The sequence below is a fragment of the Vanessa tameamea genome, chromosome 19 (genome assembly GCF_037043105.1).
Source record: "Vanessa tameamea isolate UH-Manoa-2023 chromosome 19, ilVanTame1 primary haplotype, whole genome shotgun sequence".
In the NCBI taxonomy this organism is placed as follows: domain Eukaryota; kingdom Metazoa; phylum Arthropoda; class Insecta; order Lepidoptera; family Nymphalidae; genus Vanessa; species Vanessa tameamea.
Genome location: NC_087327.1, coordinates 6,465,539 through 6,493,501, shown reverse-complemented (window position 1 = coordinate 6,493,501; position 27,963 = coordinate 6,465,539). Strand labels below are relative to the sequence as shown.

The window sequence follows — 27,963 nt, the reverse complement described above, 5'->3', positions numbered from 1 at the left end:
TCATCTGTCTACATTCTACAAGTACAATGATCAGATCTAACGTCAAAAGTAATATTTTTGTTGCGAATTTTTGTTCGTGTTGGTGAAGTTGTGGACTTAATACGTTTAATTTAATGTCATTTGCCATATTTTTGCCAGAATACTAATGCAATAATAAAATCAGGCATATATTTTATATTTATGACAACATACGAATTGTGTAAAGTGTGCCATGTAATGTGATAGTTGATCGCTGAAATATTCCTGTCTTATGTAGTAGTATCCGTTCTCGATCATGAAATCGAGTAAGCGAAGACTTCAAGCACTTACCGAAAGCTCTGATGGATTACCGAACTATCTTAAAATGGAAGACTCTGAAACATCAATTCCACCTGTCTTTAGATCTAGACTACATGATTTGTTTTCTCAAATAGAGAAAGAATTTGACCTTCTGTATACTGAAAACTTAAATTGTAAGTGAAATTAAACCCAAATATTACGATAAGTAGTAGAAAAATAAATCTTTTTTTTTTTTTAATAATTATTTATGCATTTTTTATAGTGCAAGAGAAGATAGATATACTTAGTGAGAAATTAGAGCGAGAAAGTTACGCTGGTGATAAGCAAAATATTGACTATATAGAGTTTGAAACATCAGGAAAAAACTCTAAAGTAAAATGTAAGTTTACATCAACATAGTAACACAATTTTGCTTTTAAGGTCAATAGTTAACATACAATTAATTGTCATGATATTTTTTTTCCTTAAACAGTGACCCAAAACAATTCACAAAAAGTAAAAGCCAGTCACAAATTGAAGGTTCAAACAAGCAAGATTGTATCTAGTTTTAAGGCTCCAACATACAACTGCCAGCCTATCAGAGAATTTACTGGACATAAAGATGGCATCTGGGATGTGTCCACTGCTCGACCAGGACAGGCATTGATTGGTACTGCTTCAGCTGGTAAGTATTTTATACTGTACATAGTAACAATTCTTGAAAAGAAAAATCAAAGTAACTTGTTTACATTTTTGTATAAAAATATACTCATTAACTAAGATCTTAATGAGTTAAATAAATATTAATAAGTTTAAAGTTAATGAGTATCTTTTTATGAGTGTCAAGTATTTTTTTTATAATTATTTTTACTTCAAGGCTGATCAGTTCAAATCTTGATACTTAAAAAACATTATAAATCAGACCAAGGCCAAGTAAGGTATAACATATTCAAAAACATTAATTCAAATGTTAATTAATATGTAATAGTTTTATTGGAACATAAACATATTTCACAATAAACATTACTACTAAAAATAGTTTTATTATTCATTCATTTGACCTGAAGTTAGGTTTTGTTTCTTATGGACACAATACAAAAATTATATGGTTTCGTTAGAGTGTTTTCACCTTTTGATTTTCATAATGATAATAATATAGGGAGGATTTTTAAACTAACAAAATCTCTGATGGAAAGAGTGTCTGTCTATTTAATTAACTGGCTCGCTTATTCTTTAAAAATTATTACCAATACTCAGTATTTTATTTTTATAAATCTAAATAATTAAATACAATGAACTGTATTTTTAGGACACATAGTCATTGAATAATACATCTTTATTTATAACACAACAATTTACTCTATTTAACTACTTATTATATTGTCTTAAATTTTACATCCAAAGTTCCATTAATAACTGTCAATGTTAAAATGCAATTTTAGATCACAAACAATGAACTCATGTTATTATCTTCATGGTAGGACTTTGTGCAAGCCCGTTTGGTTAGGTACCACCTACTAACCAAATATTCTACCACCAAACAACAATACTCAGTATTGTTGTGTTCCGGTTTGAAGGATGAGCCGGTGTGACTACAGGCACAAGGGACATAACATCATAGTTACCAAGGTTGGTGGCACATTGGTGATGTAAGGAATGATTAATATTTCTTATGGCACCATTGTCTATGGGTGGTGGTGGCCACTTACCATCAGATGGCCCATATGATTGTCTGCCAACCTATACTAAATAACAAAAAAAGATAAATCACAATTCCTCAGCATTCCGGCATCAGCAATAGTATCTAGTATCTGATGTAGTACCTTGTAGTAGATGAACCGGAACCCTTTTCTTATACAAGTAAATAAATAGAAATTAATTTTTTTTTGTAGATCATACTGCCTGTGTATGGAGTGTGGAATGGGCCAAGTGTTTGCTTCAGTACACTGGCCATTCTGGATCAGTGAACTCTATCAGGTTTCATCCAAACAGAGACATTGCTCTTACAAGCAGCGGTGACAACACAGCACACGTGTGGCAGGCAGCAGTTAATTGGGATTTACCGGTAATTTAAAAACATTTTTTTTTATTCAAGTAGACTTCACAACAAACCGTTTTTGATTCGTCGATATTAAAAAACTACCACCGTTTCGGAAAGCAGCCTCCAGCGAGAAGAAACGGCAAGAAACTCGCATAGTTGCTCTTTTCAAATAAACAGATTTACAATGCTGTTTTTTTACAAAAAATAGTGTCCTGTGATGGATCCCGAGCCTAAATCCAGGCGTTTTTTTTCTAAAAAGTACTCATTTAATGAATAATCAGACTTATTTATTAATTTAGTATTAATAAACTTTTTAAATTTCGTAAACGGTAAATTGGTTATATTTACCGGTATCTTATTATATATGCGTATACCATTGCCAAAAAACGTTCTCTTTACCGTATGCAAACGGAAAGTAGGGGTTACAAGTTTTTTCTTATTTCTTGTATTAATAGAATGTATATCGGCTTTTATGGAATACTTTTGTATATTCTTCTGTATAAACATTATATTATCATAAATATATTTTCAAAATAAACACAAAAGCAGGATATAACCTTCAGTATACTAAGATATGAATATCAACCGCTGAACAAACACTAGTCAAAATAATGGTGAATAATGATTTTTGATGGTATCATATTTGTTTGTCGTTTAAAGCGAGGCCAGTCATCTGAAGAGGAACTTGAAGGAGGTGGTGAAGAAAGTCTGGGTGAAGGTGATAGACCGGAAGTATTACGTACACCACTTATTGAACTAACTGGTCATATGGGTGTTGTTGTTGCTGCTGATTGGCTAACTGGCGGCGACCACGTCATCACTGCTTCATGGGATAGGACCGCAAATTTGTATGACGTCGAAACAGGAGATTGCTTACAGATTTTGACAGGTAGATTATTATTTTAATTTGATGTATCATAGTGTTAAAAACGTCAAGTTTAATCTTGAAGAAGTTTTAACATTGAAGAAATATAAGTGCATATTATTAATCTATTTATAGTATACATTTTCCCTAAGAACATATTGTAAGGTATCTTAAATTGATATTATTATTATTGAAACTCTATGAACTTCTTTTTTAGATACTAAATCATTGTTATTCCCGCAGGTCATGATCACGAGTTGACGCATGCCTCTGCGCATCACAATTCAAGGTTGGTGGTGACAGCCTCAAGGGATACAACATTCCGTCTATGGGACTTCCGTGAGCCGATACATTCAGTTTCGGTTTTCCAAGGTCACACAGAGTAAGTATATATATACATATAATTATATTTCACACATCCTTTTATATAAAATTTTGGTAATTATTACTTTCCCCATTGAATCCCAACTAATTTTATAAATGCGATTATTACTCTTTCCTGCGTTAACTGATCGAATGATTACCATAAAATTTTGCTTCTACATTGTCAGAGGACATTGGGTAACTAAAACTTGCTCAACTCTCACCTCTAAACTTTAAGTGGGCTGAATCTTGTTTCGTAATAAAAATAAAGTATTCTATAATTAATCTTAACAATTTATCTATCTATGTTTGTAGGCAATAGTTTTATCTCTTACCCAACAAACATTTGACAGGTCGCCACAACGTGCCAACTGTAACTTTTGGTTCTATAAGCTGGTCGCCGTTACGCCGTTATAACGTCGACATCACCAAGAAAAGGCCCATTTTATACGACTTAGTATCCTATAAGAGTCATGTAGCCGTCGCATAATTTACTTTTTGGTCGCATAGTGGTCGTATAGAGGTCGTATAGAGGTCGTGCGGCAGACTTAAAGTGTTTATTACCGCTGCTTTACGACATTTGATCGAATACCAGTATCCAACACGCTTCTTACCAGACTATATTTTTTGTAAAAGTGACAGGATAAAATATTAATTGTAAATTGAGTTTGAAAGCTGTCACGAACAAACTTAATTGATTGTGAACATTATTTTTTATTTATTCATCTCTGTGTATGTTTACTTCGAAACTCATGTTCAAGGAATGTTAATCTGATGGGAAATTAATTTTATCGAGTTTTATGGGCTAGTTTTAACTATATAATGAACGCGCTAGTGTAATCAATTAAATAAATAATATTTTATTGAGATTTTTTAAAGCAAGTTTTAAAAATTACCGATACACGATTTAAAGTGCAGGACAAGACCTTTATACAACTTCTAAACGACGTTTTAATTTATGTCATTAATAGATTTGTAAATATTCCGCCATAGTAAACGAAATTAGAGTTCAATTTAGTAATTGCCAAGTGTGTAAAACCTTTTTATTTGATATAATTATTAAGTATTTATTGGTTCAGCTGCGATAGAAAATGATACGTGATATAATAAATATCGATAACTTTTTAACTAAATCAGATTTTATTACATTAATACGTTTTCTTGGATCTTTTGGAACTGATCCGGGTATCCTTTCGTTAAGAATTTTGTTTAGGTCCCTCAAAGCAGTTTGTGAAATGTTGTAATTAATTGCCCATTTTTTTAGATTATAACGAAGTATATCATTTTCATGGGCTTTATTTGTGCTATCATAATCGACTATCACTAACACACAAATTATCAAACATTTCGTCAAATTCGTCTACGTTTGAATTTACTTTTATAGAGCCACTAAATGCACTTTCTGCGCTTCGATTAATACGTTGCTCAGAACTCACAAAATTTTATACGGAACCATATCCAGTTAGCCTACAGTTAACTTGTCGCGTACTTATATTCGATATAAGACAATTGGAGGTAAGAAATGATGCATAGGTTTTTTTAACTTTCCTCTTAAAGTGGAGACTTTTTTTTATGTTTGCCCAGCTTTTTTTATCCATTTCAACTCTGTAAAATTATTTTTACGAAGACGCAAATGAATGGCGGTGTGTGTAATATTTAGTGTATTTTAAAACTCTTATAGGACATTCAGTCATATAAATGTCGTAAAAAAGTCATATTGACTTTAATTCGTACAGGAGTTTTATACAACACTCTAATACGACTATAGTCGGTATAAAAGTCGCGAAAACGTTTCTACTGCCACAACGCTGGTTACACGACTAAATACCGTGTAATAGTTGTATAAAACAGTCGTATAGAAGTTTCTACGACGTTTTTACACGACTATAAATCGAAAAAACTATCAGCGGCACTAAATCGAATAACAGAATAAAATTACTTCTATACAACGCTTATACCATTATTAGTTGCGTAATTTCTTCTTATACGACAAAAATGTTTGTTGGGTATATTATGTATATTTTATTTTAGTTTTTAACAGCTTGCAATGATGTGATGTAAGTGGCATATTTCTAGCCATCTCTGTTGCACTTTCAAATTTAAATGAGTATGAAATTTATTGGAAAGATTTATATTTTTACTTGTATAATCTAATTTAATAATGTCATGACAAGCTCAATTTGATCTTATTACATTGTTTAATAATGTAATAATTGATTATAAAAAGTAAAATCCTGTAAATTTTCTAGTGCTACTAAGGTCTCCTTTCTTATTTGATGACTTTCATTCAACACATACAGATTTCACCACCACCGAGCAACAGATGAATGATAAACATAAATTAAGCTACTTTACTCATTTTCCTGTCCTGTGAGGCAAATACGACTATGACTCATGGTTATTTTTTTTACTATTATTATTATTTATGGACAGTGAAGTTGGTATTCGTATTTATTTTTGTCAAAATTAAATAATTATTCAAAATGTTTTTGCTGACCATACTTACATAAGCCATTTTCCTGTGCAATTGTATAGATGTGTTGTAAATTTTGTCTGATTGAACAATTTAACTAATTTCAGGAGCGTTACCTCAGCAGTATTTACGCGTGAAGATAAAGTTGTGTCCGGATCCGATGACCGCTCTGTCAAGGTACATTCGACTTGATAATAAACTATTAATATATGCGCCGTTCTAATTACCGTTACAGTTGATTTTTGTCGAAATAGGTCTTTGGAGTTTTAAATTTATTTTATTTGTTGTCGTTATAGTACTGAATAATATACTCTTTGGTACTTCTAAAGAATTTTAAAATAATAATAATGTCTACTTAATTAGTATTTAAACAGTGAGTATTTGTATAGTAATTAGAAGGATATTATTGTTATTTTAAGATCTGCACAGAAGATAGAGTACAGGCGTGTGTGACATCAAAACGTACTTTTTCACATTGCCAATCCTGGGAAGTAAATTACAATGTAACTTGCTTCTACCGCACTCAGAGACAATTCGCTTAAATGGCTCGTTAGAATAACACGCAAAGATAAAGAAGTCTGCGCGGCTAGAACTCGGCGGCTAAGTAAGGTCTCGTGTCAGGTGTGGGACGTGCGCAACATGCGCTCGGCGCTGGCCACCATCCGCTCCGACTCGTCCGTCAACCGCGTGTGCGTGAGCGGCGCCGGCCTCATCGCCATCCCGCACGACAACCGCCAGGTGCGCCTCTTCGACCTGCAGGGGCAGCGCCTGGCGCGCCTGCCGCGCTCCAGCCGCCAGGTGAGATAGCGCATAAGCGCTAAGCGATACTAATTCATTATACGTTACTTTGAAAGTACAAAATCGTGTTGGTAACGAGAATGGTATATGATTTTGAAATTTTGACTTCGACCTACTGTCGCTAGTTGATAAGGTATGAAGTAACTTCCCAAATAGGTAACGAAAATAGCAGTCATTTTAGTAATTAAAATAAAAATTATTCATACAGATATCAAATTATATGAGGTCACTGTTCTGAATATTGTTTACATCTTCAGGGACATCGCCGTATGGTGACCTCCGTGGCTTGGGCAGAGGATATAGCGTCGAACATCAACTTCTTCAGTTGCGGCTTCGACCGCCGCATCCTGGGCTGGTCGATTCAGCCTTCCAAGGACAACTGAATCTCTACCTCACAATATTGGTATAATTATGTAATACTGTTGAAATATTTGAGATCTAATGAAGTTTTACTATCGACTATAAAATATATTCGTTACTTTGTTAAATTGCATATTTAGACATGTTTTAATATTACAATTTGATTGTGAGGAATTTCCTTATTTTTAAAAGGAAGATATCATTTGAAACATACTAAATAAAATGTTTAAATCAGTTTTAAAATAATGCGAATTATTTATTAATAATGTTTCAGTTTAAAATATGTTTGAATAAAAATCCTAAGTATCATTCATGTTCATAAGAGAAAAATCTTATGTTATTTATAAAGTCCTAAGCAATTCTCTAAAGAATTTTCACTTCGTTTTCATCTTTCGGTATTTGTGTATTAATTTGTTTATGTAATTAAAAAAATACTGTAAATTTACATCAACACTGACACCTACCAAACATAATAAACACTTGAAAAATATTATTCCATAATGAAATACTACAATTGATTAATAGTTGTGTAGTTGGTGACAAAACCTACATAAAAAAGATATAAGCTTATAGCCTATTCCAATAACAGTTAGAACAAAGATATACTTTATAATTTCATATTCCAAGTGATTTATTAATAGCCCTGCTATATTATAAACTGCGAACAGTTTTCGATTAATATATATTTATTTATATAGGTGTGTGCGTAGTGTGTGAAACGGGAAGAAATAACAATGTCCACAACTTGATAGTAACTCGTATAATACGTACACAATGAACACAGAGAGAAAAAGTCAGAAGGTAACAGAGAGTTCTGATAGAATTTATAACACATATAAATCACTAAAACTATATACGAAAACGATTTGATATTAAAGGCTAGTAAACGAATCGCATCGGGCGTGAAAGATCGACTAACTAATTAGCCATGCACTCTGGCGACTTACGATATTACGCGGTGGCGGGTAGACGCGGAACAAAAGCGTCGCTCGGCCGATCCGCCGCATACTACGGGTTTCGCCCGACTATGCTTGTGTATTAATATTTTGTGTTAATATTGCTATGAAAATAAATATACGAAGTGTAATGTCGGTGTGTATTGTCTATGTATATTATATTATTACATAAATAATAAATAAATATTAAGTAGAATATTATATCGTATTTGTGTAATTGTATAGTGTAATAAATAAATATCATAAATTAATAAACTAATTATATACACAATAATAATTCACCTACATTTATAATAATTTTCTAATACAAACTTTATATGCGAAGTTAATTAGAAGTAAATTAGAAAAAAAATGCAAATAAACCACAGATTATTAAATGAACATGATTCGGTCATTTAATTTCAAGGTCATAATTGTTTATTTTTTCAAGACATATGTTCTACTTTCATGGAATTGGAATAGGCTATGAGTACATTAATGTAATTTATTTGTTTCACAGTGTATCTTACAAATAAAAAAAATGTATTACTTTAATTATATGTATCACTAGTATATAATATATAAACATAGATATTTAAGAAAGTAATCAGTGAGAGTAAACATTGTTATCGGTATAATGTGATAAAAATAATCCTTAAAAGTATGTCTTTATGAATAAGGTAATTAAAAATATAATTAACAAGAAATAATGATTGGATAAAATAATGGTTATTTCTTTTGAATACTTTGTCTCGCACAAAATGTTATAAATTGTTATTTACGAAATTAGGAATATTATTGTTGGATTTTAGTAGTTTATTTATATATAAGCTTTAATTCATTATTTGTTTATTGCAACATTGTTGTGATCCATTATTATTTTTCAAAGGTACAACGATTCTCTTAAGATTACCATTTCATACTTCTGCATGAATGTCTATAAAAAAAATATGTTGTAGTATTTGTCTATTTTATTTTAAATTCATATACATATATATTATTATAATATTTTTAAAATTAATAATTAATTAAAATCTTGTAAGTTCTTCATCAATATTTTCCATTGTCACTAAAATAAATCCTAGTGATATAAAAATTCTTAATTCCGTTAAGCATTTTGAAGTGTTGTACCTTCTTTTATTAATGTAATTAACATATGGTTAGAATTTATGAAATACATATTTGACTATGGCAACAACTTGGATAACGAAATTACGCTACAGGTAAAAAAATGTAGACATTAAAAAATCAATATGTATATGAAATCTAAATATTGCATAGCAACATTATATTTAAATTAAAATAATTTTAAACTTGTAAAATTAAGTTATTGAGTTTGAGTTTTTTACTCAATTCTTTTAATATTCCCAAAAAGAAACAAAAGTCGAGATATTAATGTACTATAAACCAATTAAAACGAATATCATCGATTTGTATTAGGATTGTTTCAAATTGTTTTTGGTGTAGTTGTATATAACATGGTCAGTACTACATATCTTTAGATGTACCAGTGTTTAACATTTCTTTGATAAAGAAAGCAATCGCCCTAGTCAAGTTTGACAATGGAGGCTAACGTGGTATAAAGAAAATAAAATGTAGTTCATTACTGTAGTTTTCATCAGTTCTAATACAATATGAACATCTCTTTTAATGAATTAAATGAGTTGTTCTAATGGTAAAATGTGTATGCAGAACATTATTTTTTTTTTTATAATTCTCATTCTGTAATAACAAATTTGAAAATCGAACACGTTCCTGAAATGTCAGACAGTGATATGTGATTTAGATTATAATAATTATAACAAGTAAAGAATACACGCATAAAATTACTGCATCAACGTTAACAATTCACGAGCGAGTTACGAAGCGCGTTCTTATGGAATCGCTTTGACCAGTATAATGATGTGAAACTTAATAATAATATAATTACCTAATTTCTACATCAGTACGTATTGGCAACTTATTTTATATTAGAATTAAGTGTGAATGTTTCTTTTATCGACCAGCTAGCCCCCATTGGTTCTTTACCAAAGATCAAACTCGGAATACGTCCTTAGTTTATACTTTACATAATTATGTGTATCTTCTATTTATCTTGCAATTGTAGGGATTTTAGGTTGTGTATGTTACTCTGTGTAGTGTTGGCTTTACTATTTCTATTTTATTTAGCGATTATGCAAAATGGTGTGAGGTTATAATGTTTTAAATCTAAGCTTTGTATGTACTTATTAGTAATAAAACAAATTATATTCATCATTATAAATATTTGTAAACTAAAACTAATTTTGTATAAGGTTTGTCAATAGCATACAAGTAGTGACATAAACGGTAGAACTGAATGTGGTCAACGTAAATAAACGCCCCATGTTATAAATATAGGTAACTAATCATAAAAATATCAGTTCTTCTTTAATAAATGATCTGAATATTTTTGTTATGCCAAGTACGGTAAGAAATATATAAATGAAAGATGTAAAAGTTGTTTCATTTAAATCTAAGTAATTAATTAATAGCATAAATGCAAACAATATTAATTTGTTTGTTAGTTTCACATCTTAACTACTCGACCAATAACCCTCACATATTGGATGAAACTAGAGTAGATATAACAATTTGTAGTACGCTCTTGTAGCGCAGACATACATATCCGCATGCTCATATAAAAAAATATATTCCTCAAAGAAACCGTGAATGAAAGAGATTCTACATAATTCTCATAACTGTTTTGACATATAAGAAGAAAACAGAAAAATATTTTGTAATAATGAGACTTAATTATTATAATATAATTATTTTTACAATATAAGCTCATGAAAGAATGTAGAAAAAAGTGTTTATAAAAGTAAAAATTTTTTTGCAAACGATTATTTTTAAAGTACCTGCCAATTTCACATCTATACCAATGAGGCAGGTGATAAAATAAGATACGGTTTAAAATATATATATAAATAAATAAATGGTCTGAAGAGACTTCTGTATATATCGAATTAATAGTCTTCCCGTCTATCTGGGGAGAATTACAACATCTCCCAACAATCAACAACAAACAAATCTCGTTACGTTATTGAAATAAGTGATTTTTATTTAAATTACTGAGTAAAAAAGTAAAAAATATAATTTCCGAATCCGATCGTCAAAAATCAAAGTATAAATTATAGTCATATATTATATTAGTCAATCAATAAATAAGAATAGACCTTTAAAAATGATAAATTAATCTTTTTTGCTTTAAGTGGAAATAATAATTTTAATCAGTATTTGTATTTGACGCTAAATCTAAAACCAAAATTTTTATCTATGGTCAGTATTTTCAAATATACCATCAAAATCAAATATCAATAATTTCGTTAATGTCAAAACTCAAAAGCAAAACAAGCAATTTTAATATTGGTAAATGTTCATTGAAAAACCAAACAACTTTATTTTAAAGGCAGCTTTTATGGTGAATAAACAATGGATGAGTTTCGTGCATTTTTTAATAATCCCTGTCCATCCAGTGCTCAAGTAATAAAACTTAAAAGTCCACTTACTGGTGGGCTTCGTATCACGAAAAATGATACAATAAATGCATTAAACAGACGAGAAGAACATCGTCAGTCCGTTGTTCTTAGTGGCACGGATTATGCTCGAGAAGTCAAGGAACGAGAAACAGAAATGTATTTAAAGGTATTATAATTTATAAAAATAACTGTATTAGTTCAATTTTAATAACATCGTGTTTTCATTTATATCCTACTAGTTGTAGATCTGTTAGGCTCACAAAATTAGCCTTTTTTGAAGTTCAAGCTTCATAGCAAATTTCTTCAAATTCGGTTCAAGCTAATTTCGCATTTATTACATTAGTAAAAATAAATAACGGTGTTAACATTGATGCTTAAAATAATGAGAAGATATGGAACTATAATAAATATAATAATTTTGTTTAATTATTTTAGAATGAAAGAGAGCGGGAAACTTTCGACAGTATATCCGGAGGCCTAGATTCGCTGGAACAATTATCATCCTGGGGAGCCTCTATGCAGAATGTTGAAATGTTAACAGATTTAGCTATGACAGAAGTCTATAGCAAGTATTCCTTCCAGATGAGAGAGGATACAAAAAACCTAGCCATTCATGCATTTCATGACAATGTAAGTGTTATTAATAAAAAATAAACTGATATAAAAAATTTGCCACTCAAAAACGATGATTCAGAATATTTCCTGCATAAACTGTACACAATATTTAAATTTTAAATATATATTCTATGGTTTACAGATAATGGATAGGATTAAAGCATTTCCAGTAGTCATAATAGAAGGTCCAACAGGATGCGGCAAAACAACCCAAGTACCACAATGGATACTTGATGATGCTTATAATAACCGGAAACCTTGTAAGATTGTTGTCACACAACCTAGGAAAATAGCAGCTATATCCATTGCGAAAAGAGTGGCTCAAGAAAGAGGTTGGAATGTTGGTGGCGTTGTTGGTTATCAGGTAATATTATGTATTAGTATTGGCAACACACTATGGCAGTTTATATGGGAATACCTTCAAGCACTCAGGAATAAAACAGCTTTCTATCAGATTTTTTTTTTTAAACCATACATTCAAATATATTTTACAACTTTAGTAAAATTTGCAAATACTGTCCTGCCTGTGTATATTTACTAATTGTCATGGCCAATCAGTTTAATGGTATAGATGAAAGTATATCGGCAAACTTGCATGGTGATCCATAATTTATACAAGATGAATATACAAAAAACAATCCATATAAATTCATATAGGCAAAAGATACCTTTCCTGCTTAAGGGGAATGATGGTGGTGAACTTATTCTAACTCTTTCCATTATGGTGTAGTTTCTGATTAATTTATTTGAAATATTTATTAGGATTTCACACTTGTACCTATATTATATTAATTTAGAAAAATTTGTAAATATGTTAGAAACCATTTTTGTTACTAGATCGGGCTTGAAAACAGAACATCTACTGATACCCGAATTAGCTATGTAACTACTGGAATATTGTTACAAAAACTTGGTAAGGAAATGTATTTTATATAAAATACAATTACAATTGTCTTTTAATAATATTAAGTGCAAATACTATTCTGTATTTCTTATCTCTTACAGTATCAGCAAAAAATATGAATGAATACACACATATTATACTTGATGAAGTCCATGAACGAGGACAAGAAATGGATTTTTTATTATTAGTAGTTAAAAAATTACTATACACAGTATCTCCTGCTGTTAAAGTTGTTCTTATGTCAGCTACATTTAATTGCAAAGCCTTTGCTGACTACTTCCTGATACCTACACCGCGAGGATTTCAGATGTCATCCTGTTTAAAAGTTACAAATAATAAACAAACATTCACTGTTAAGACATTTTATTTGAATCATCTTAATAAGTTTGGTTCGGTATGTTATTCTCAGAATTTTAAATGACATTTCACAATTATGTTCTATTTTTTAGTATTTAGTATGCATTATTTATGTCGAATTTAAATTAATTATTTTGAGGCATGTTTTTGGTCTCTTATTTGCTTTGTATGAATTTAGTTTCGATTAAAAAATACAAGAACATGTCTATTGGCTTAATATGTAATAAAAATCATGTTTTTACAGATTCTTCAACAAGCAACACCAAAAAATGATGAACCAGTGATTCTGCCAGATATGTACCACCTTGTTATAAAACTGGTAAATGCATTTGAACTGATAGACAAAAAAGAAGAGTATACAGATAGGCATGAAGCTGACTTGCCATCTGTTCTTATATTTCTTCCTGGTATACATGAGATCGAGGAGCTTTATTCTTGCCTGACAGATGTTGTCTTGAGGTAACTTCAAAATATAAAATAAATATCTAGTATATTTATTAGGTAATCAATTGTATATAATCAAATCATTCATCATGCAGTGTTGCAATACCTTCAAATGTAAAAAATATCTTACAATATATATATATATATTTTTTAATTTTACAATAAATAATCTTTATATATATCAAATTAAAAAAAGTTGAAAGATTTTTTCTTGTTTCCAATTTAGACATGGTTAAATCGTTAAATCTTGAATAAGTACCTGCAATATTTATTTATACCTTTCAAAGAAAATGAATATTATTCACAGAAGAAAATTAGCAGATGCAGAGTGCGCCTCTTATAAGTGGTGGGTATTACCACTGCATTCTACAATCACAGCAGATGAACAAGTGAGGGTGTTCCAAAGAGCTCCTCCTGGACACCGCAAGATTATCCTTGCGACTAATATTGCTGAGAGTTCCATTACTGTACCTGACATTAAATATGGTAACTGACATGTTTTGTTCATAATAAGTTTTTATATTTTTCTCTCTTCTATAAATATGTGTTAGGAAAAGCTGGATATTTTTAATAATTTATGATATTGAAAATAAACACATTCAGATGATATGTAATATAGATAGATAGATATTATATACATTTGAAGGTTATATAATATCTCAATATTTTTATATAATGCCCAATTTGAGAATGAATAAAATATATATTCGCATTAACACAAGACACATTCAAATGCAAAAAGTACTCTCCGGCGGGGAATCGAACCCCGGTCTCCCGCGTGACAGGCGGGGATACTTACCACTATACTACCGAAGATATTCTAACAACGTTCAATTTATGAATCAGAATCTATAGAATTATCAACTACCGAAAGCGCACCCATCCAGATTAAATAAATATAAAAAAATAACTTGACAAACACAATCTAATTTGTATTTTTTTGCTTTATTAATACATAGTCGTCTCAGCCACTCGGACATCTTGCAAGTCCAAGCGTCACTCACTCATACCTATTGCATGCCAATAATAATTTAACGCGCTTTCGTATTATAAGTGAATAGATGTACAGGAATTAGTCTGTCGCAGCGAGACGTTTTTTTTTGTTGCCGATATACCCTAACCGGTAACAATATTCCCGGGATCCTTGTTACAAAACGGCTTTTGAATAGTCATTACTACCTACATGAAAAAGTAAAATAGTAGTAAATGTGGATTAGTTACACTGGCTCACTCAACCTTCAGAGAGGAAGGCAACAATACTAAATAGTGCTGTTTAGCGATATAATATGTCTGGCAAAGTAGCGCCAAGTAAATATTGTTCTAATTATTTTTCAGTCATAGACTTCTGCCTCATGAAAGTAATGGTAGCAGATCAAAATACGAACTTCACGTCTCTTCAACTGCAATGGGCATCTAAGACGAACTGCGAGCAGCGGGCGGGACGCGCGGGGAGGGTGCGAGACGGACGAGTTTACAGACTCGTTACTGATAAGTTATATGTAAGTTACGTTCATTTTTTGTTATTTAAGACTTTGTTACAAAATATAAAGCCGAAGACATACATCGCGAATGCGAAAATCTAACACGAATATTTGGTTCATTCTTATGGACGCAAATTTGTAAAGCGAACACAAACATTCGATTCGAGTTCTCGATTAACCGCTGTGATCTCCATATCCCGATAATTATGGGTCCACCATTAGATGTGAACTTGAAATACCGAAAGAGCGAATTATGTACGAATGTTTTTTTATTATATAAAGTTTATCGAAACTTTCTGAACAGCGTCCATACGTAAATTATTTATAAGATCGCCACGTACATGTTTGATAATCGCAGTGTCCGATGTTTGTTAGTGGTTCGCACAGGCAGTTTTTAAGTATCTCGTAACGTAAGTTGGTACGTATGTACATGGCTTTAGAAAACTGAATATAAAATTAATTATATGTTAGTTATACGGTCGGTTGTATTATTTGTTATAATAAAATTTTAGTGTTGTATTTGAGTGAGACTTTTTTTATATATAAACTTTTTATTTTTTTTTACTAATCTGAATATATAACATTCCTAAATAAAAGTAAATATAAAATGTGTTATCAATATATTTCAAGACAACACTAACTTATATTAAATATATATAACATATTCTCAAATTTATAAATCTAACTAGGTGTATTTAAAAATATTTTATTTTGATGTGAATTTGTCATAATATCTCTAAATTTTATGGAACAAGTATGTATGTATGAAAAAAAATAATCGATTTTATTTTCTTTAGGACACCTTATCACAAGAGTGCAAACCTGAAATAATTCGGTGTCCACTGGAGCGTCTCGTCTTATTGGCCAAGATGTTGGAGATGGGCACGCCCAGCAATATACTAGCCCTTGCCATGGATCCGCCGGATATGTCGAACATATATAGAACTATACTTGTGCTTAAGGAGGTAAGCTAATAAAACGTTGGGCCAATGTTGGACCATCTAAAGAATAGGAATTATATATAACATACTATCGGTGAGTTTTACCTAAGGTTATGTTTGACTTTATAAGTTAGATATGTTCATCATTTTATGGATTTAGTTTTAATGTATTTCTTGTTAATGTTGTGTATGTGTGTGTGTGTGTGTGTTGTGCTTTCCATTGATATAAATATGAGTGAGTTTATCAAACTTAATATATTATAATAATGTCTATGTTTTATATGTATATTGTAAGTTGACAATGCAATCAATAAATACATTTTTGACCATCTCGTCTGAAATTGATCTGAAGATATATAATTTTACTAGTATCGGGAATGGTCCAAACAGTTTTTTTGTACCGAAATCACAGCACATTTGTCTTTAGAATAATATCATTTTCATATCGGCACCTTTATCGTTATAGCTGTAGGTGCGTGGTTAGTAGTCTTGAGTATATCAAAAAAAAAAAACAATGAACAGTCAACAGTTTATTGTTCACACTTATAAATATAGCACAGCACAATAAGTCTACATACACAGAAGATATAGTCAATAGGATAACAGCACGAGCAAACAAACAAACAAAAAACAAGCAACAAACGTAACTAAGGCGTAAGTGAGTGCAAAGCGTAAAATGGAGCAAAGCAGTGCGCATCGAGATGGAGATCCCACTGAGTCTCCGCGCGCGTCGTTGCCGTCGCCCGCCAGCTGGCGGGGGGGGGGGGGGGGGGGGTCGATCGCTTACGTATCTAACTAATATCAAAGATTATCGTCGCACGGCTGGAACTTTGTTTGTTTGTTGAATTCATTTTATGCAATTATAAAAGTGATATATATATATTTTTTGTACATTTATATTTTTTATATTTATTAAAACAATGAATGTGGCGGGACGTCACATCGTATATAAATATATATGTACGTTAATTTACGATGTAATTCGAGTCTTTGACTCTATATGACTGATTAATTTTACAAGGTCGGCGCTCTAAAGAAGACGTTGGGGGACGAGTGGTGCGTGTCGGACGGCGACCTCACGTACTTGGGGCGGGTGATGGCCAAGCTGCCGATCGACGTCAGGAGCTCCAAGCTCATTGTACTCGGATATATATTTGGATGTTTGGAGGAAAGTGTTATCATGGGTAAGAAATATTTTGAGTTTTAGTCAGATTTTACTAAAAAAATTACTGATCAATATCAATACACACGTTTGATTTTATAAGTTATAATATTCGTGTGAGTTCTTTAATTGAATGATGATATTATATTAGTTCTAACATATATAGTCTCTTCCAATGGAAGGAGAAAAAATATAAACAAACCTTACATTTACGTATTTCATGCGATTTGCTAATAACTCAGCTACTAAGAGTTTATGATTAATATATCTTTATTTATAATACAAAACTATTACACAGAACAATTTATTTTCACTTTAATTTTACTTCCAAACTTCCGATAACAGTACCCCTAGTACGAGTTTCAATACTTCATGCGTTAATAACGTATCGACTTCTCGAAAACGTTTACGAAGTATTTGTATTCGGTAGTATGAGTTTGACATTACTCGTTTGCGTTAAAACCATGATAACCGTCGAGCTACTCGAAATAGACTACACCACAATTTATATTTCCATCTCACTTACACGCGCTAAAAAAGGTGAGAGAAATATATTCGACCGTTTTTATTGTATTTGTCAATTTACATGCGTAAATCTGTCAAAAGTGTTACTCGTACTACCAAAATGTCGAAAACCGCCAGCTATTTCGACTTCAAACTCGATAACGTTAATTATAAAAACTCTTACTACCGAGTTTAGTTCCTCTGCGTTTACGCTTGGGGCGCTGATAGGATTTGTATGAAAAGAAAACCGAAAGTAAATTACTTGAAGTAAACTGTCAAACTCGTACTAAGGGTACAGTTTCGTCAGCGCTATTTTTTCGCAAATCCATAGTGAATATCACAGATTAATCAAGCTCTCTACCAATAATATCACGTCAATTTGCTGTGAAATGTTTTTTATTTGGCTTTTTTTCTCCTATGGTTGGAATAGAGTATAGATTAAATCATGAACGAGCCGGTGTCAAAATGTAGAACTTTGTTTTCAGCTGCCGGGATGTCGGTGAAGAATGTGTTCAGTAGCCCTTTCCGAGAACGTCTCAACGCGTACAACTCGAAGTTGACGTGGGCCGATGGTTCTACCAGCGATTGCATTGCACTACTCAATGTTTACAAGGTTATTTCATTGTACTAAGTTTACTTGGCGTAGGGATATGTGTGAGCCCGTCTGGTTAGGTGCCACCCACTCATCATGTATACTAGGTTTGAAGGGTGAGTGAGACAGTGGAAATTTAGGCAATAGCGACATAACATCTCAGTTCCAGAGGTTTTTGGTGTATTGGTTATCTAAGAAATGGGTAAAATTTCTAACGGCCCATACCATCAGGTGGCCCATTTCTCTGTCCGCCTACGTATTGCCTTAAAAAATCTAAACATGGAGTGGAAGATATTAATATTAAAATATACTTTCTTAAAATGTTTTTGTAACAACAAGAAATTTCAAATTGTCACGTCAAGAACTGCTCAAACTTAGGAGTTAGTCGATCAGCAGCAGTCGTGTTGTTAAACGTTGTTAATATCAACGATATTTATTCCATAGGTGTGGAACCATCTTCGTCAGCAAAAATACTTCAAGCAGCAAGACACTAACGAGGTGCAATGGGCTCGACGTTTCTACGTCCAAGTACGAGCTCTGAGGGAACTGGATGATATGGTTCGCGAACTACGTCAGCGACTCTCCAGAGAAGGCATCGAGGCTTCGAAGGGGAACTCTCCGTGGAGCAAACATGAGTTGCCACTAGTGCTCAAGGTATATAAAAATAAATATTTTTTTTGAAAAATGTCACTTAGCATTAGCAGCCTGTATATTTCCCACAGCTGGGCTAAAGGCCTCCTCTCCCTTTGAGGAGAAGGTTTGGAGCATATTCCACCACGCTGCTCCAATGCGGGTTGGCGGAATACACATGTGGCAGAATTTCGTTGAAATTAGACACATGCAGGTTTCCTCACGATGTTTTCCTTCACCGCCGAGCACGAGATGAATTATAAACACAAATTAAGCACATGAAAATTCAGTGGTACCTGCCTAGGTTTGAACCCGAAATCATCGGTTAAGATGCACGCGTTCTAACCACTGGGCCATCTCGGCTCAATGTCGGAAAAATGTCACTTAATGTAAACTATTTCAAAAAGTTGTTGATTTGATGCGTTTACGGTACATAAGAACACATACAATATATGTAGTCATTTCTAATGGTAGGAGAAGTCAAGATAAATAGACATCTCTAATCTCGAGTTGACATGATGTCATTGACTGAGATCGAAATCTACGCAATTCGTAGAAAAAAATGCGTTTTTAATGTCGTTAAAGTTGTAGTGTGAAATGAACAAATCGCAAGGAATATTCAAATCCCAGGTTTGTTTATCTTACCTTATCTGCCATTAAAATGGGATACGAAAGCACGCCGCTCGGGACGAAAGTCTCCGCGAGAGAGTCCGCTAAGCTGGGAGCGCCGCTGAGAGCGCGTTTCGGCCGTGCGCAGGTGATCCTAGCGGGCGCGTTCTACCCGCAATACTTCGTGCAAGTGACGACGGACGAGGGCCGCGAGCGCGACGCCGTGCGCGCGCTGGGCGGGCTCGACCCGCGCCGCTCCGTGTGCCTGCGGGGCTTCCCCGACGCCCAGCCCGGCCGCGTGTACGCCGCCGCCGTGCGCAGCGCCGTGCGCCGCCACCTGGGCGACGAGCCGCGCGTCTCCTTCGACGCCAACAGCAGGTACGTGTGGGCTGCTGCAGCTGGCACGCTGCCAGAGACCACCGATCGTCACGTAAGGAACGAGCGCTATGCCCCTTCCAAGCGATATTTAACTCTCTCTTTTAGTTTCTATGATGTACTGTTTCATGTATACCATTAGAAAAAAAAATAGTTTATTGTTTTAATTTAGACGGGATTTTAAATAATAATTTTATTTCCTGTCAATTAATTATACCCAAAGGATGTTAAATTACTTCATTGTGTCTATTATTTAAAACATAATATAACCAAGCAAACGCAACTTCGTTCAAACCGATGGTTTTTTTTTTTTTAATATTTTTGTTGTTGTTTTTCCAGAAAAATTTACTTGACGTTCCACGACAATAATCCAAACGTGAAGAACGATAATAACTCGGGGGGTGTAAGTATAGTATTATTTAATTCATGATACGAAATCGAAACATTTTTCTTATACTAATAATGTTTTCTAGGATCCCACAATTCCCGGACAAGTCGTGTTGTCGGTATACAAAGCGGTTAAAGCGAGACAGTTAAAAATGGAATTCAGAATTCCTTTACTTCCGTAAGTTGATTCCCTTTTTCTTAGACGTAGTCTTTGTTGTTTTACATACATTAAGTCAAGTGTCAAGTACTGTTATGTACAAATTTAATTCTTGTTAATCTCTATAATAACTCTTATAATAATAATAATATAAATAGTTATTTGATGTAACTTTTAGTGTTAGTGACAGTATAAAAATTGTTTATTTGTTTCAGAATAGAAAAGGCGAACGCGCTCGCTGAAGCGATGGAAGAAAAAAAAACAAGTGTGGATATGAATAAGATGGTTCCCCGTCTGCCGGAGATAGATGACACACATTTCCCCTTAAAAATATCCCAAGTTAGTAACAATCCTCCTTTCAGCCATATTTTTAAAGCCTCATCTTTCTGAACATCTTTAAAATACCTTCTACTTATGTATGCATCGTCGCCAGGTGATCGACGTCGGCAAGTTCTGGGTGCAATACGACGACGAGTCAACTGCGTCCGAACTGCGACAGATACAGACGACCCTGAACCGAAAGCAGTTGCTCGCCTGCGCCGGACACGCGCACCTCGACGCGCTCGTGGCGGCGCCCTACGCCGACGCCAGCGGCACGCAGCTGTTCCGCGCTCGCGTCACCGTCCTGCTGCCCAAGGACATGCTCGAGGTGAGTGTTTCTATGCATGAGTAACTATATATGGAATATTTAACTTGTATCTAAATTTTGTGTTATCATTTCAAAATTTACCAAATATATATATATATATATATATTGCTTCTCGCGTTCAGGTTTTCTACATAGATTACGGCACCGTGGGACGCGTGGGCTCGTGCAGCCTGCGCGAGCTGCCGGCCGGCCCGTGCCGCGAGGCGCCGCCGCTGGCCATGCGCTGCGCGCTGAGCGGCATCGCGCCCGCGCCGCTGCTGCACGCGCACGCGCACTGGGCGCCCGAAGCGCAGCGACTGTTCACCGAGCTGGCGGCGCGCGGCCGCCTGCTGGGCAAGGTGAGTGGCGCCGCAGCGACTGTTCACTGAAATTGTATGTGTAAAACACGCAGGGCCCTGATTCTGTACGCCACCGAAAACACTAACGAGCTTGTAACGCGCCCACGACGCGTTTTTGGCTAAAAACGGTATTCCGAATGCCACTGTCAGATCGAAAACCATACCTAGGGTCGTTTAAATCGCGTTTTTAACTCGTTTTTAAATGTCAAAATTCCTCGTGTTTTGAAAACGTGGATGTAATTTAACATAAAAATTTAAATAAATATAGTGTTTTTAATGTGATTTATAAATTATTTTGATGGTTTTTGGAGTTATATTTAGTTAAAAAAGTGTTCGGGTTCATATTATGTTACAAAAATTTTAAGATGCTTAAAAAAATTTACTACACGTATTAGCGATTAAAAGTCTTAAAAATCCCACATTCTCTTTAAAAATGAAGTGTTCATTAATATGCGAGATATAACAATACTTGTTAACTGTTTTATCTAAATTGAGTGATTAAAAGAAGAAAAATATCAAAACATTAAGAACCTTAAGCAATTTAATATCCATACAAGAATATTAAACTTCCCCTCGGAGACAGTAAAGAAGGCATTGGACAAGCAATGGGCAGTGTGTTAAACTTAAACTGTTTTTATAAGAAATAATGGTGATCCAGAGAAAAAAGGAATGCAAGTAACTTTGAAATAACTGTGTTAATGTGAATAAATAATTTAACATTAAACCCATAAAAACGTTACTAGTTTTACAAAAAAATATATCTGTATTTACTTAGTCACAAAAGTTCTAACATAATGAAACTAAATAAATTGATGAGGTTTTGATCTTTTGAAATTCAATAATAAGATGAAAATAGAAGAATCAGTATACTCCTTAAACAAAAATAATGTTTACAAGATATTAAGATTAAATTATGTAATATTAAAACTCCAAATGTTTTAATTTTTCAAACAATTATAATTGCCTTTTCATATGTTTAAAATGAGAATAATATTTTAAATGTATTTTATGTAGAAATAATTTTAATATATAAATAGAAATGCTACTTATTATTTTAAGTTACTGTATAAAAATATTCTAAATAATACAGTCAATTTAAATTAATGTAAAATCAGTCCATGCAAATATTACGAATTAACAGTTACTGTTTAATATAGTATTTTAATTACAAATGTTTGTTAGTAATAAATTTTGTAACTCTGGATTTCTAAAAAAATATTTATTTCTATCATGTACTATCAGATAAATAATATTTTGACAAAATAGAATTATGCAAAATGTTAAAATAAAGCATTCCTTTATGTTGCACTGTGTGATTTTATAAATTTCAATATATATAGATATGTGATAGATGTGTTATGATTTTCTTTGTTTAATAAAATACTAATTAAGTTTCGGTTTTAAATTATGTAACTGCATTTATTCATTGCAATTTATCTATTTACCTGTTTATTAACATGAGAGGTAATAAAATAATTCCAAAAAGCTGTTACTAAGGTATAACATAAATATTTAAAATATATTAATGAAACACAGAAAAAAATTATTTGTTCAAACAATTTTCACATAAATATAATGAAACTTAATAAATAAATAAACTGATTCCATTTTATTCTCATCCGCAGTTGATTCCATACTAAGGTATGAGTAAGGTTGTATGAGCACGGAACACTTAAAAGTGTTAGGTATTTGTCCTTCCCTTCTTCAACATATTATTTAATGCCGATGGTTAGCTACCCTTGGCCAAACTGCGAATTTAATTAAGGTTTTAAATAAAAAAAATTTAAGTAAATAAATATGATTATTATGAAATTTTAACGTTTAATTTGTCAATTATTGTTTATGATGTCTGTCTTCATTGCAATACGTTCCGAACAACTTAAAAAAAAAATGTTTTAATTTTTTTTAATATTTGTATCAATTCGAGTACATTTTGTTGTTATAGTTAGCATTTATAAATATACAAGTTTTAGTAATATTTTATGTTAAAATATTTGTTTTTAGTCAAAGAAAATTAAATAAATTTACGTAGAAAAAAAAAGCCGGTGTTATTGTTAAAATATAGGAAATGAATCCGATTGTACATCGTGAAATCTCTCAAATAAACATAGACAACATGTCTTATGGCATACAGGATACCGTTTTAAGAAAACATAACTCGGCGTGTTACGGAAACGCGTCTGTGTTTCTTAGCTTGTTATTACGTCACTCAGGGCCCAGGTGCGCCCACACAGACAGTGATTTAATATAAAGTAAAAAATATTTTCTTACTCTATTTTTTAATACCTTGTATATCTATTGATGGATTTGAAGAGAAAACGTTTATTGTGCTTTCAGATCTACTCGGTGACTCATGGTATTGTCTCTATTGAACTTTTAGCCGAAGGCGGAAAGTTGAATATTAACAAGGAACTATTGAACAAGGGTTTTGCAATAGCTTGCGAGGAGAGCTATGACTCTAAGGTTAGCGATTCTTGCATATTTTTTTTATTCATAGATTTGATTTTGTTGTTTTTAAATGTTACATTATATAAGACAACTGGCAATACAGAATTCGTAAATTTAATTTAGCTAACAAAATGTTATAAGATTAGAGGTAAATTTTTTTTTATATATAATACATCAATCCTAATAGTTAGATTGTGATGTTGCATCCAACAAAAAAAATATATTCAAAATGTATCATAGACAAAACGTTTACATAAATGAAAATGATATATTCTCTGTATTTTTACAGTTGAATCACGATCTAAGGCAGACGGCGACAGAATTGAATATGGCGCAAAAGCGCGCTTACAATAAGGAGCAAACGGAACTTGCTTTCGATCGACTTCGAGAAGCGGAAGCACCTAGTTACAAGGAGTGCATATCGGACGTGTGCCTTAGAGGACCTGATAGGTTACGTACATATTATATTAAACTTGCAATATTTCTTCAACGTCAATCTCAACTAAGTAGTCGTTAGTTTATACGAATGAACATCCCAGGCTAGAATCCCAGAACGGGACTAAAATATTTCTGTTAGGGAATTATTAGTACCCGGAGTTAAGAATTAAAACTCATTTTCATTGTCATTTTGCCAGCAATGTCCCATTCGACTATTAGGGTACCATTTAAACTTCGTTTTGTTTACAATCTTTTATTAATTTTATTTTCATTTAAAAAAATATTTTATGTCAAAAAAACAGTTGGTAAATAAGTCATATTACTCAATACAAGATTGTATTAACGATAAAAAAACGTGGACTTAGAATTCATTAATTTCTAGGCTGGATATATATAAATGTAATTGTACTTTACTGATATACTCTGTAAATAAAATGTTAGAAAATAATAGCTACTGAGTTTCTTGCCGTTTCTTCTTACATTTTATTCAACAAAGCAACGTGACGATTCAAAATAATATTTTGAATATTTATTGTTAAATTAAAACGTGTCATTATCTGTACAGTCCGCTGGAGTCAACTCTGCACAACCTGATGTACGCGAGTCGTGACAAGCAAGTGTGCGTGGAGTGGAACTCGGTCAACTCCGTGCTACTTGATACGGAACCACAGGAGGTGTACGAGAGGTATTTTTAAGTATTCTTTTTTTTTGAATTTCGAACATGGGTTCTTTGCCTTTATTCTACTAATGTCACCGTACTCTATTTACGTTGTATTTTTGAAGATTTCGCTTATTATGTCAACATAAAGCGAATGCTGCTAAAATAGCGAATACTCGAAAACTTTGATCAGTGATTTGATTTGAGATGATTTTGAAAATATCTACAGTAAAGTCCGCGAACGTATTAAACTTTCTTTTATAGGTTAGTTTTCTTTTTTTTTATACATACTTCACCTAAGTAACCAAGACGTGCACCTACTTATCCGAAGTGCATAATCATAACAATATGCTGTGTAGGTAGAGGTAGCTATTCTTTGTTCCGAACGGCCGTTGTGGTATATAAGGCATCGCGACTTATAAAAGTTCAGAAGGCGATTATCATCTTTATTAATATTTGTCGTAGGTTGTTGGTAGCTGCCGAAGTGGGGCAGAACGAAGCAAGCAGTAAGCTGACATTGCGCCACACAACACTGATGCCCAACATACGGGGTCTTCCCGCCATTATCGCGCTACTGTTCTGTCCCGAGTGAGTTGTTTAATTTAATATATTTATTTAAACTAAAGAAGATTTTTTTAAGGATTTGAAGTACTCCAATCTATCTTAGAGCGGTACGTCAAATAAAAAACATATTGTCTCTGACTAAACTAAACATAAACTAAAAATTGTATTTTATTTGATAATGTTAAAACATATTTTTTGTAGACGCCTGTTTAATTTAAATAATTGTGCGTTAAAATTTTACGATTCTTTAACATTGCATCGAACGGTGTCCATAGAGCGGAGCTGCGTCGCGACGCAGGCGGGTCTCGCTACGTCAGCGTGCTGTGCGGGCTCGGCAGCGACGACGGCGGAGCGCCGCGCTTCCCGGAGCACGACCTGCTCGTCGACATCGACGCCGACCTCGCCGTCGACGACATCGGCCTCGTAAGTGACGCTCGCAAACACACACACACATACCTACCTACCTACCTACATCCAAGCACTTCGCTTGCCCTTGTAACATCTATGTTTGGGATTCGACGCAGTGTGTAATTTACATGGACAAGGATTTTCCACATTTTTCAAGAATATGTAACCTTATAAGAACGACATTCTTATTTATTTCGCTGGTTTTGCTGACGTACAGGTTTTGAGCTAACGTGCTCAATTATTATTGATAGATGGGTTTAACTAATAATATTCGGCTCTTGCGGCTTCTCACTAGTTGAGTTGTAATGTATTTGCTGTCGGAACTATGCTTGTTTGAGTATAAATAGAAAAATAAATAGATTAAATGTGTACACTTATACAATACACAAACATATACAAGTATTTATAACTATGGTGCTATTTCGATTTATGAATCTTAATCTAACTAGTAATATAAATAAAACTTAATTAATTCTTTAAATATTGGTAGAATAAGATTAGCAAGTATATTGCCTACATTACTTATTCAACAGATAAATCACATACGTTATCTGATGGACTATATGATGTTCTGCAACGATGGACAAGATATTCCTTCGTCTGACGATGATTTCAGACCGAACGTACCGAAATTTATTCGAGACGATTTAATGCAGTGAGTACACATAACAATTCAATTATATTATGTACAGTGAACAAAACAATATAATTATATTGTTTTTTGTTAAGTATCCAGCCGTTTAAATTAAAGGCATATATATTGTGATGCTTTTTAACTTATTTTTTCATAAAACTAAACAATTAATATATATACGCAGGTTACTATTAAAACGTCGTAAGCACCGCGAACCACAGACCGTTGTTAACGCTTGGGAATGGAAGTCGATCCCCGAAGATGAGGTGCTGGAGATCACCATCCCGGACATGGTGGAGAGAGCCGTGGTATATCCACTGCACGCTCCATTAGAACTGTATCCGGTGTCCAGGGATAAACTCTTAGCCTTGAAAAGGGATAATGACGAGCTTAAAATCCTTGTTAGTAGGTGAGTACTCATATATGTAATTAAGACTGTACATCTTTATCATACCTACGAAGTAATTGACGTGAAAGTGTCTGTAAGACCTGTATGGTCATCCATTTTTTTACCTTTATTTATTACTACCATTTTTAGTTTACATTTATTAAAATATATTCTTGATTCTTGACAAGTGAAACGCTGACACAAGCGATCCTATTTGTTGAAACGTTTTGGTTCTTCATCGTAGATCAGCCGTGTTAAGACATCTTGCATATGCAAGTTTACAGTTTGTATAATAAATATTAATTTTCATGTCCAGGACATTACTCTCGTCGAGCTCGGATCTAGTATGCAAGCTGTGTGGGACGCCTCCCATGCCTACGCACGCTATGCGCATACATCTCTGTTCCAATGCGCACTTAGAGAAAGAGGAGGATTTCCGCATCGTACAATCGTAGACAAATAACATCTTGTTGATCATAGACAAAAAATATTTGACATAAAAGAGTCAAAGACAAAGTTTTAATATTTAATTATTTTTTTTTGATATAATTTTATAGGCCATGAGGTCTATTTGGATCTGTTGCCGTAGTCTACACGTTGTAGCTACATACTTTGTGATATAGGTTATAAAAACATTTCCAAATATATAATTTTGGTATATTCATTGATCTAATTTTTATTGTTACT

General features: G+C 33.0%; 2 protein-coding genes and 1 non-coding gene across 3 annotated transcripts; 2 read left to right on the top strand and 1 right to left on the bottom strand.

The window, feature by feature from the left end:
* The first annotated feature begins 6 nt into the window (after positions 1–6).
* On the top strand, positions 7–7,387 carry LOC113399366 (WD repeat-containing protein 37). The gene is made up of 9 exons (XM_026638482.2): positions 7–452; positions 542–658; positions 752–943; positions 2,151–2,323; positions 2,960–3,188; positions 3,408–3,546; positions 6,108–6,177; positions 6,622–6,798; positions 7,056–7,387. The coding sequence occupies exons 1-9, from the start codon at positions 275–277 to the stop codon at positions 7,179–7,181; spliced, it is 1,401 nt and encodes a 466-aa protein (XP_026494267.1). The 5' UTR covers positions 7–274; the 3' UTR covers positions 7,182–7,387.
* A 4,066-nt stretch (positions 7,388–11,453) lies between these two features.
* On the top strand, positions 11,454–27,963 carry LOC113399364 (probable ATP-dependent RNA helicase spindle-E). The gene is made up of 26 exons (XM_026638478.2): positions 11,454–11,759; positions 12,029–12,223; positions 12,351–12,572; positions 13,046–13,121; positions 13,214–13,506; positions 13,714–13,928; positions 14,221–14,399; positions 15,249–15,412; positions 16,192–16,359; positions 17,357–17,519; positions 18,487–18,614; positions 19,038–19,247; positions 19,981–20,210; positions 20,547–20,610; positions 20,681–20,772; positions 20,967–21,090; positions 21,185–21,400; positions 21,523–21,738; positions 24,076–24,201; positions 24,476–24,636; positions 25,190–25,309; positions 25,748–25,870; positions 26,122–26,269; positions 26,788–26,909; positions 27,073–27,297; positions 27,593–27,963. The coding sequence occupies exons 1-26, from the start codon at positions 11,547–11,549 to the stop codon at positions 27,729–27,731; spliced, it is 4,332 nt and encodes a 1,443-aa protein (XP_026494263.2). The 5' UTR covers positions 11,454–11,546; the 3' UTR covers positions 27,732–27,963.
* Positions 14,658–14,729, bottom strand: Trnad-guc (transfer RNA aspartic acid (anticodon GUC)). Its single transcript has one exon. It is a non-coding gene; the product is annotated as a tRNA-Asp (tRNA).